This window comes from Tupaia chinensis, unplaced genomic scaffold, assembly GCF_000334495.1.
Source record: "Tupaia chinensis unplaced genomic scaffold, TupChi_1.0 Scaffold000465_1, whole genome shotgun sequence".
NCBI classification, from domain to species: Eukaryota; Metazoa; Chordata; class Mammalia; order Scandentia; family Tupaiidae; genus Tupaia; species Tupaia belangeri.
In genome coordinates this window covers 1,017,552-1,029,159 of record NW_006159974.1, presented here as the reverse complement: position 1 = coordinate 1,029,159, position 11,608 = coordinate 1,017,552, and the positions used below count along the sequence as shown (strand labels likewise).

The 11,608-nt window shown below is 49.9% G+C and overlaps 1 protein-coding gene across 2 annotated transcripts in view; it reads left to right on the top strand.

Annotated features, from left to right (window-relative positions):
* The window catches only part of CUX1 (cut like homeobox 1), a gene marked incomplete at its 5' end in the record, with an annotated part of 362,656 nt that overhangs the window by 232,846 nt on the left and 118,202 nt on the right, over window positions 1–11,608 (top strand). For both annotated transcript variants that reach the window (XM_014590579.1, XM_014590578.1), the window contains 1 exon segment: window positions 7,100–7,204. In XM_014590579.1, coding sequence (XP_014446065.1) covers window positions 7,100–7,204 — 105 coding nt within the window.

The window sequence follows — 11,608 nt, the reverse complement described above, 5'->3', positions numbered from 1 at the left end:
CATTGTAGGTAAAACAGCTCCCTGTAGCATATTTAAAATTCACTGCATGGCCAGGACAGGGAAGCAAGCCTAACACAAGAGAAACTAGGAGATTTGAGGATATTTCTAATCTTTGGGAAGCAGGAAAAAAAGATGAAAGGCTCTGACACCAAGCAGAAGAGGAATAATTTCAGGAACTTGAGATGCTAAAAGATTGGGAAAAGGAAGGTTCAGAGTGGAGTCTTTATAAATTCTGTTCTTGTAGTTCTCAAGGGTAGGCCAGGGGACAGGGTCAGGCTTTTCCTGAGAAACCCCTGAGGGACATGGTTGAGCATGAAGGCTAGTGGGAGGAAACTTCATCCCATTGTGGAGAAGCCCCTCCTTGGACTGGTTCTGCAGAAGTGCCACTCAGACGGATGTTTACTCTTAAAGGAGTGAAGGAGTGAGCTCTCTGTCCCCAGGGCTATGCAGGCAGATGTGGGCCACCTCCCACCAAGCATGAGGGTAGTTGAGCAGGCATGGAGTGAGCAAAAAGAAGGCTTGAGCTAGATGACTCGATGAGTCCTTTGACCCTAAAGTCTAGGATTTTATGACAATGTCAGTGAACCTACTGGTACAACAGAATATCTAAATAGGAAATACCTGAGCCCTGGAAGTTGAAAGAATAATTCCTGGGGAAAAGACAGAGAAAGAAGAGGACGCCTAAAGGAAAACCAGAGTGGCTGAACAGTGGTGCAGAGGTAACACACCACTCTGCAAGGCTGTCTCACATGGGGAGGTTCACAGTTCACATCCTGAGACCTTGAGAACGCAAATGTGTGCATGCCCATGATCCAGGGCTGGCTAGAGGTGGATGTGGATCATGGTATCAAGACCCTGTTGGGGGGATGTCACACACACACACTCTCTTTCACTCATGGAAGAAATAAATGTTTAAAAAAATAAAAAATTAAAGGGAACCCAAGGAAAATGATATTGGCCTGAGCCTTAAACCAGGAGAAAAACTCTGCAGGTAACCATAAGGAAGACTGGAGGAAAAGGGTGTGGTGAGCCCTGGCAGCCTGGGCCATCCAATAAAGCTCGAACCTGGACGTGCAGGTTGGAGACTGGGCCATGAAGAGGGGATCTGGCCAGGCTCAGAGGAGGAGGGACTTCATCCTGAGAGCAGGGGAGCCTCTTGGGGAGTATTGAGACATCAGATTTGCATTCTAGAGGGGTCGCTCAGGCTAACTGTTGGAAAACAAATGGAGGTGGAAAGATGGAAATCCAAGACAGGAAGAGATGACACAGGCCCAAGCTGAGGCTGTCCCCATGGAGATGCGGTGGAGGCAGGCCAGTCAGGAGAAGGGACGCATGGAGAGAGCCACACAGCCGTGCGGACGCAGCAAACATCTGGACCAGCCGCCTTTCCCATCAGGGAAGCCCCCAGGAGGAGCAATTTACTAGTTCATTGGCATATAACATTATTTTTGCACTAGGTTTATAGTCAGAATGTTCTACTGAGACCTGAAGCTCTATTTCATTGCCAAAGCACTTGTGTTTCCATTATGGCCAAGGGGAAGAACAGTCAGCAGCTGTCAATTAAGTATGGGTCTCATTTACACCTGTTTGTTAAACTTCAAGGCACTTGCATTAATATTCACTGTCTTAATTGGTAACAATAAAGGCTCAGACGTTTGAGACTTAGTGGTAAATAAGAAGCCGTTAACTTTGCACTTTGAGCTGTACATGCAGCCCTTTCCAGGGGCTTCAGTAATTCAGGAACATTTGAATGGCCCGGCCTCCATGCAGTGATCTGTCTGCCGCCTGCAACTTTGTCCAGCCCTTGTGCCCGTCCTTTCAAAGCAGCTCTGATTGGAGTTGCCAGTGGCACAAAGCCACAGCAGTGGGGCCAAGAGGAAGTTGTTTAAGTGGGTTGTCCTCCTCCTGTTAACCTGCCTGCTTTTTATGGAGCCAGACTGCCCTAATGGAAGACCCTTCAGGTTGAGGTTAGGGCTGGAAACCACAATTCATCCTTGCCAAGGAGAAGGAACCAAGTGCAGAGAGAAATGCAGAGAGCCAGAGGAACTCACAGCAAGGTGTGATGTTTTTTGAGCACAGTTGTTGTGTTCTGAGAGGGAGGAATGCCTGGGTTTGGAGTCAGGAAACTAAACAGAATCCCAGATCTGCCGTTTCCTACCCACATCTCCCAGCACCTCCATTTCCCATCTGTAGAGAGGGCATGATCCATACCCCTGTGAGAGTTCCCATTCATTTAAGCCCCTGCTCATTCAGCACATCTTTTTGAGCACCTACTCAGCAGGTCTCATTGGGGAGCTGCCCCCATGCTGGCACCTTGGAGGTGCTAAGGGAAGGCTGGTGTCCTGTCTTTCTAGGGCCCTTTCTCCTGGGCCATTCTTGCCACTCAGGTTACACCGTAGGTCTGCAAACCGTGGTTTCTCCGTGTCATGATGTGGGCTGGGTCAGATATGTATGCAAGGCCTGCCGAGAGCCCTCAGGCCACAGGTGGAAGCCTTTGTGACAGGAGGAGGCTGGGAAGTTTGTGCTTCCAGCTTTCCTAAAATCATGATTCAGTCTGAGACAAGCAGTGTTTACCTGGGTGCACTGTCACAGTTCCAGCTTGCAATCCAAATCAATACCCACCGCATCCCCACAACACAAACAGAGGGTCCCAGTGCAGAATCGGTTGGGGACACATGGCAATAGTGTCTCGTCTTCAGCCCTTGGGAGGCCTTTCTGACCTCCTCTCTCTGAGAATCTGGATGTTCAGCCCATTGCCAGCTGTTGGAACTGCTTTGTCATTAGAGAAACTTGTCTCACCCCAGCCTCCTTGATCCTGGCTTTAAGGCCACACACAGGACGGGAGAGACAATTCAGAGCCAAGAAGGGCAGAAGGTTGTATCAGAGCCCCACCGACATCCTATAAAACCGGGACCTCAAAGGCTGCACTTTATAAGGACTATCCTAGGGGTCGTCGTCTCCCTACAAGGGAGACCTGAGGGCTCCTCATATGTCTGCCTCAGCTCCAGAGGGGAAGAAAACTTGTCTCCCTAGAGCATTCCCAAGCACAGCCACCTTTCCGTGGTCATGGAGCCACATTCCACACCAAGCTGAGCTGGAGCTAGCCTTACCAGCCTTCCCTGTGACCTCCGCCTGCCCGGCCATGGCTGCCTCAAGGCCCTGGCTCTCCCTCCTTTGTGTGCCCTGACCTCTCCACGTTCTTGTCCCCGATGATCCTCCATGTGTTCTGAGTCCAAGGGTTTAGACCCTAAGGTCTGAAAGTAGCTGTCAACATACATGCTGATGTGCTCCCTTGGGAGCTGAGGTTGGGGAATTCATTCCCTTCTGTGCTTTCAGGAGCCCCCGAGGGGTGTGGCAGAGTGAGGGCGTCCCTGGGCACCTCCCTTTAGGACTAGGTGACTCCACTGACCCACGTTCAGGTTGCCCTCCCCTGAATACCCCCTGCGGCCAGTGTGACACTGGTACAGGCTGTAGGACAGCCTCCTTCCCTTCCTGAGAAGCAGATCCTGCCTGTGCCTCTCCAGCTGGCTGGCACCATCATGTGGGGGAGTCACTACTCCATTTGCTGACTTGACCCTCAACAGGAAGAACTAACAACACAGGTGTCACTAGCTGCTTCCTGCCTCCAGGACACTGCTGAGGGGGGAGACAAAGTGTCACCTGAAGACCAGCTTGCAGCCTCTGTTAATTTCTTCTTAAAAAGTTTCCCATTTTAAGGCAAGGAAAGCATGATGACGACCTGAGGAGCACACCAAGGGGCTTCATGGTCATAGCTGTTCCCTGGACTCTCACCACGCGGTGGGCACCAGCACCTGGCTTAGGGAACCTCAGTGCTCAGCCATCTTGACAGGCAGCTGCCCTCTCACTGCAGTCAGGTTGGCCACCCAGATGCAAGCCGTGTCTCACCCACTCACATATTCGTCTTTGCTTTCTGCCACGTTCCCAGCACTCACTCTCATTTTTCAGGGAAGGACGGGGTCAGCAAAAGAAGCCTCTGTGGGGAGCAGCTCAGCTTGGGCAAGGCGCTACTCTCATTGTGGGCGGCCACAAAATTGTAATGAGGGCTGCCCCAGCCGCGCATCGGAGCACACACCAAGGAATTGCAGCTGTGCTTGTGCTAAGACAGGGGAGGAGGGTGGCCACCTTTCCATCAACCCAGGGAGGTGGGTGTCTCATGGCAGCCACAGCGTTTTGCCTGGGGTCCCAGATCTAGAAACAACATTGCTGGTAGAAGCGTGTGCAGGAAGACATAGGAGCACCAAAACATGTGCTCCCTCGACACTGGCCTTACTCAGCTGCCAGCAGTGGGCTAGATTAGTTACCTATCCACTCCAGAAACAGCTATATCCAGCTGCACTGGGCGTCAGTCTCAGTGCTCCCTCCTTTGTCTGCACTTGGGCCTGTTTTTATTTTGAATTCTTCCGTTTATGCACATTTAACTGCATGAGACACTTCAACTCTGTGTTGGGTGTGCACATGTAAATCCCAAATACATATGTAATCAGATCAGTCTCCAGTTGCAGTGGGCCAGCCCTGTAACACAGTGGTGAAGCGCAGCACATCAGAAGCTATATCCCGCACGGCCAGCTGAGGTTCAAGTCCTGGGCCTGGTGACTTGAGAGACAAAACAGGCATGTGACATGTGTGTCCAGGATCTTGATGAACTGCAGATAAGAGGAAAAAGGATTATGGTGTGACCATTCCCCATATATACTTCCTCTCTCTGATCTCTCCCTGACCAGTTCACGCGCTCTCTAACAATGGTAGAAAAGACAAATTTTACTAAGGTGCACAGAAGTAACCAAGTCAGGCCAAACGTGACAAAAGGCAGTGACTCCCAAGGGGTAGGCCGCAGGCTGACTTTATACATGAACTTAGAAATGCAAGTGAGGTGCTCTGGAGAAATTATAACCGAGGATGACATCAAGGGGCGGCTGGCTCCCTTACTCTGTGAGCCGTGGGCCTTCAATGACACATTCTCTGCTCTGAGTGACTGAATGCCCACCTGAGATCCCCGAAGGCTCCTGGAGAGCCCTCTGCCCAGCCCTGGTTTCTGGAACACTCCATGGACAAGGTTACAAATCAGGGTGGTAAGGCTGCCTCAGCCACTTCTAGAACAGCTTCTCCACAGAGCAAGGGATGTTTATCCTATTCAGAGAGACTAGGAAATAAGTCAAAATACACCTTATTCCTGGTACAGTCATGGGAATGTTGTGCCCAGGGATTAAGCTGACCAGCAAGGGAACACTGAATTTTGCATACTGTGACAGGATTATCAGAAAAGCTTGCTGTGTGGCATATCTGGAAATAAACAGGGAAACCTTTTCATTGAAAAAGAAGTTTTTCTGCAGCCTTAATAATAGAGTGGATGGCATGAACCAGAATCTCCCCCACACCATTCCAGCCTTGCGGTCACATTGTGATGGCTGATTCTAGGTCCCATTTGGAGCAGAATGTGTGGGAGGAGCACAGAGTGTATTACAGTAGATTGAGCATGATTCCAAGGGCTCCTGAGAAGCAAAGCAGGCGGCCGCCAGCACATCTCTGGGTAGATGTAACTGCCCTTAGAAATACCCTAATATGGGGCCAGCAGGTGGCATGGTGGTTAAGGCGCTGGACTCCCACATGGCCAACCAAGGTTCAAACCCTGGATCTGGCAGCCTGAAAATCACTCTGGGTACGTGTGCATGCATGCCCAGAATCCCAAGAGGAGAATGGAGAAGGGATTACAGTGTGGCCATATCCCCCAAGGGGCGATTTCTCACTTTCCCTCTCACTGTCTCTCTGGCTCCAGTGAGTGAAAACACCCTATGGCAAAAAAAAAAAAAAGAAAAGAAAAAAGAAAAAAAAAAGAAAGATCCCGTGTGTGCTATGTAGGGCAGGTTAAGATTTGGTGCTGCCTCCACAGGATAGCTCAAGGCTGCTAAGCCCTGCTCCTCCTGCAGCTAGAGTGATCAGCCAGTACTGGGGCCAGCTAACTTCTTGTTTCTATTCAGTTCTTTCTAAGCAATTAGTGGATACAAGCTATCACACCACAGAACACCAGAACACAACAGCCCTGCTTGGCCAGACTTCCTCTTCCATCTCCTGCCAGGGGAATGTGAGTCTGGTAGAAAGTGACACACAGCTCTCCTTCTGCATACTGTGCCCCGCTCATCTTACAGTCTCAGTCGTAAATGCAAAGCCAGGGCATCCCCATGAATAAACTTATTTCTGCTTGAGCTGTGTGTAGCATGTCATGCTTGAATCCTTGCAACATCTCTGAGAGGGCCAATGTCTCCATTTTATAGCTAGGTAGGTAGAGCTCTGCTAGCCTAGGCAGCTCATCCTGGTCCCTCAGTGTCCAGATGCCCCCTGGCATGGCAGGCACTGGAGTGGCGTCTCCACACTGTCCAGTTTTGGAAAACCCAGTGGTAGTGGCCTCCTTGCCGAGGAATCACAGGTGAATGATGAAGGAGCCAACTGATTTTTCTGCAGCCACCAGCACTGTCCTGTGCTACCCTACCACCTTAGGGCCCAGATCAGCCTGGCTGGTAGAAACACTCAGAAACTTTGTTGGGAGAAGAGTTAAATATGTTGAAATAAGCCTGGCCCTCACAAAAGAGGTGGCATTTCCACCCGGTACGTTTATGGAAATACTTGCTGAAGGAAAGCAGCCACAACATTGTGCATGTTTTTAGGAGGAGAATGGCCAGAGTGTCTTTAATTCACTGTTTACCCGTGAGAATTACTCCCAGGAGTAATCCTGCAATAAAATCTTCTTGGTCTATGAGAATAGAAAGAAATTGAATCAAAAGACTCTATTTCCACTTGTATTTATTCAGTCTGGGAAATTCAGTGGGCCGGAGCATTAGTATCAGCAGGGGATTCCTTGCTCCTAGCGTTAAATTACTGTCATAATCGCTCAATTATTTCTTCCTTGTACTGTTTAAAATAAAAATCCATCACATTCTATGTTTTTTTCTAGCATTTATTAGGTTGAGTGTTTAGGAAAATCAATTATAGTCAGTCAGGCATGAATTGATGAATGTTCTTGTAATAATTGTCAGTTGTTAAACTGAATGTACTTTCTCTTTTCACCCCTTTTCATTTCCTTCAGAGGGCAGAGGTGGCGCAGAGAGAGGCGGAGACCTTAAGGGAACAGCTCTCGTCGGCCAACCACTCTCTCCAGCTGGCCTCGCAGATCCAGAAGGCGCCGGACGTGGTGGGTAGCCCCAGCCCTCAGGGACTCTGCCCGCCTCGCGTCTGCGCTGTCAAGTTACAGATGCTGTCTTCTTTTTTCTTTGAACGTTCCTCTTTGAAATACTATTTTAACTAGTCCTACTTACTTGGTGGTGACTGCTTTTAACAATATGGGGCTGAAACTTGTCAAAGTTGAAGGAAGGACTTTGCAGGTCTTGTGTGGGTGCGCCATGGTCAGCGTAACGTCCTAACCATGCACTCACGTGATCGTGAGGCACGATCCCAAAGAGGCCTCCTCCCAACCAGGCCCGGGAGTGGTTGCTGGTGTAGGGTGAAGACCTCACCTGGAACTTCTCTGGAACATCGCAGGGAAATGGAGGGCTTGTCATTCCCCTGGTTGTGTCCTCCCAGGGTGAGCTGGGACGACCAGGGAGGTAATAAAAGAACCAGCTCTGAGTTCACGAAGTAGCTGGACTCCCACCTGAGAGTAGGCGTCCAGGAGGCGCAAGGCACAAACCGCAGTCCTTTTATCACTCGATTTTTCTAAAATTGACAAAGCTAGCTCTCAACCAGAACTTTCCCAGCTTGACCAAGGTGGCTTTAACTGCCAGTTTCCAGACTGTCTCAGGGCTGTGTGGCGACAAGGAGCAGCGTAGAAGCTAAGGGCCTGTACGTTAGAGCCATAGCCAGGTTCAGGCCACAGCTCTGTGGTCTGTTGGCTGGCACCTCAGACAAGCAGCTTAACTGCCCTGAGTCTTGGTTTCACCGTGTGTAAAAGGGAGGTTTTACAAGCACTTAGAAAGTTACGATGAGCAAAGAGCTTCGAACAAGGCCTGGCACATAATCAGACCTCCGTAAACCTGGGTCATGGATCTTCCTGTGGTTGGCACTGTAATCGCTGATCCCCTGTGACTACTTCACTTACAAACCTCTGTTTCCTCAAAGTACAATAAGGACCAAGTGATCAGAAAGTCCCTTCAGCTCTAATAGGCTGTGACACGTAGGTGGCAGGTAAGGGTGCCCTTTTATTTCACAAAGCCTCACCGAACCCGTGCAGTGGGCTCTGTGAGAACCATGAGGAAGAGACTCACCCTTCAGAGAGAGGGTGTAGTTTCATCGGAACACCTTGCCGTCGTGACAGGCTCTCCTGTCACTTGGACAGCCATTGTCCCTCCGAACCCATAAAACAGACTCTTGGCATCTCTTTATATAATGAGGAAATAAAGGCTACATGTGTGTGAGCACCTTCCCTAGAGACAGTCAGCAGTTGAGCCCAGGACCCTCCTGGGGCCTCTCACACCCCAGACCGGGGCTTTTAAATTCTCCCCCAGGAATGAATCTAGAGCCAAGTGTTAGTGTTAGGACCCCCCCCCCATTAAAAGTGGATTTTTAGTTTTCTTTCTTTAAATGGACATTGAAGTGTTTCAAGATAGAAAAGATTCCCATTGAAGGGGCTGTTACATCCTTTGTACTCCCTGAACTGGAGTGCATCATTTTAGCTGAAGTGCCCCTTGGCTCTGTTACGGTTCCCTCATCTGAATTTAGATGGTTGGTGCAGCAGCATGGCGGAGGCGGGAGGTAGCCCCCCTGGATGGGGTCAGCAGCTTCTCCTGAATTCTGTGGTTGCACTTGGTACTGTAGAGGAAGCCGTCCGTTCCAGTGCATCTGTGCAGAGCTCCGGAGTTCAGTGTTTTGATTGAAAAGAATTCTGGCACCATCCTGGACTGCTACAACCAAAACATTTCAGAAGGAAATTAATGTTTTTGCAGGTAGAGTAAGTTGTGGGTCCTAGGGGTGCTTAGACACTTCATCATCGGTTAAGTGCAATGTTTACATGGCACCAGCTCAGACTTCCAAGAGCGGCCCTGCCGGGGCTCCCCTTGGGCATGTGTTACCGTGTAGTTGGTGACTTTCAGCTCCAGCCAGTTGGGGAGCGAATACAGGAACCGGGGCCAGCAGAAAAATGGTCTGTTGGGCTTGGCTGGCAGAGCTCAGCAGGGAAACAGTGGGCTATAGATCTTGCAAAGGCCAAAACCAATCCCTGTGGAACCGCCAATTCTAGAAGGCAGGCAGCCCCTCGGCAAGTCCCTGCTTCGGGCTAGCCATGCTGCATTTTTTTCACTTCTTCCTCTAACAACTGTTAGAGGAAGATTTGGTTGTTATATAATTTTACAGGTAAGGAAACTGAGTCTCAGAGGAGTTGAATAATATGTCCAAGGTCACACAGCTAGAAAATGACCACACTAGGATGTAAACCTAGCTTTGTCCTCCTGAGAAGTCCACTCTTCCCTTTATTCAGTGACAGGATAGATGAAGGTCCTTTGAGAAGTACTTGCAGACAGATGACAGTTGAAGCTCTTGTGCACCACACCAGGCCAGCTTTTTGAGCCTAAACCAACCACAATATTGGAAAAAAACACCTGTTGACCATGTGAATCTGTCAGATTAATGCCCCTAGTAGGCCCAAGTCGACATTTCTCTCTGGATGGTAGCAGGAACCAAGGAGGCGATAAAAAAGGGTACCCAAGTACCTGTGTCCTCGCTTGGGCCTGAGGCTTACCATGAGCTCACGATGGTTCTCCTCCTAAGGAGTGATGGTCTCCTGTCTTATCTATGTCCAATATGAAAATGGCTGCAGGAAAGGAAATCTTGATCTTGCTAGTTCCAGCCTCCTCATTCCTGTCTCAGTAGGACTTAGCCGTGGTTTCGGATGCAGAGTAAGATGATCTTTTCTACCTTATTTCCAAGGTCTGACTGCTTTGGGGTACATTATCTCATCTCATTTAGTTTACATAAGACCACAGTGATTTTTGCTATGTCACAAATGGTGGATTTGTAAATTTAGTTCCTAAGAATTAAGGAGATGTGCCCAGGGTCCCCTGGTCAGCTCGTGACCAGGGAAACGTGTCCTCAGGATGGAGCCAACAGCCCTCTGGGGTCTGCCCACTCCAGGTGTCTGCCCAGCACCTGCACCACTGCTCCCTGACACATTAACTTGCCCTCACCCATCGTAGAGCCCAGATCACCTTCTAGCTTGTTTAACAGACTCCGAGAGTGGGAATTCATGGCTGGCATCCCTCAGGATGGACAGTTTTGATAACATGAGGTAAATTGAGTGTCGTGGTTCAGCCTGTACACACCGGCAGATCCCTGCACATCACTGCCATTGCGCACCTTCCCTGCCACAGAACTTCCGGGCTCCTCAGCTGCCCTTGGGAGCGCTCGGCATCAGTAGCCAACATGGCTACCCCTTTACAAGCTGCCTCAGTGCCAGTCTCTTCTTGTGCCCTGCTCCCTGCTCCTTGCAGCCTCAGCCACCCCTCCTTGGTATACCCCACCCTTTCCGACGCATTCACTCTGTGATGGAACCCCACTTTCTCCTAATAGGCTCCTGCCAGCACTTCCAAGCTGTGCTCATCTCTCCCTCTGGCTTACCCTGTCTTCCTCTGTCAGACTCTCACTCCTGGCACTGCTTGGAGGACTCATCAGAGCCTCCACAGAGCACCTGATGTGCCCTGCCCTGCCCTGCCATCTGGGAAGCGCTTTCCAAACTCCCTGGGGTGAAGGATGCTTTTTCTTTTTTTCTTTTTTTTCATTTCCAATCTGTTGCAGATAGGTAGTTTTATAAAAGACAATAAAAATGTCACCAAGTATCAAACTGCTATAAAGTCTAAACAACTCTCAATTTCGCTACATGGCAGCAACAGCTCATGAGCTGGCAGCAGTCAGCAGAGCACAGGCTGAACACAGCCGGCCTGGACAGCTTGTGCCTGTGAACAAGCCGGCAGGAGACGCTCATTGCACCCAGGACACATGCACATCTGCCAGAGGTCAGGGCAAATGCACAACCTGCCATAGTGTCATACAGATCAAGGCCGTGGGGAGGAGTCATTTCTTTGCACACAGACCTTTACAGTGGTAAATGGTTAAAGCCTTAATTTCTCAGGAGGGAGATGTGAAAAATTACTTCCCTGGGTGACTGGCTGTCCCCAAATGTGAAAACTCTGTGACAAACACATCAAGCAAGGAGTGGCCTGGCCACCCCTGCCAGCTAAGGTCACGGCTAACACTCTCTTTCCCACCGCAGTATAGGCACGATGCAGACTTGAAGCAGGTCTCTTCAAAGTGGGGGACAGCGTCGAGGGTGCTGGCTTTCCGCTCTGCACTAAGAGCTGCCTCAGCTCTCTGCTGTCGTAGACCCCATGTAACCCTGGCCCCCCACCCCTGTCAGTCATGCTCTGGAGTACTTGCTGCACAGAACAGTTTCTAGAACCGCGCGGGAGCCGTGGTTGCTTTTCAGACTTTAACGAAGTACTGCCTTATTTGTTGGGAAGTGGGATTATCAATTTGACTTTTTTTAATGCCTATTCTCTATTTTACATATTTGCTACAATGAGCATTTGAGGCAGGGAAAGTTGGGGGGGGG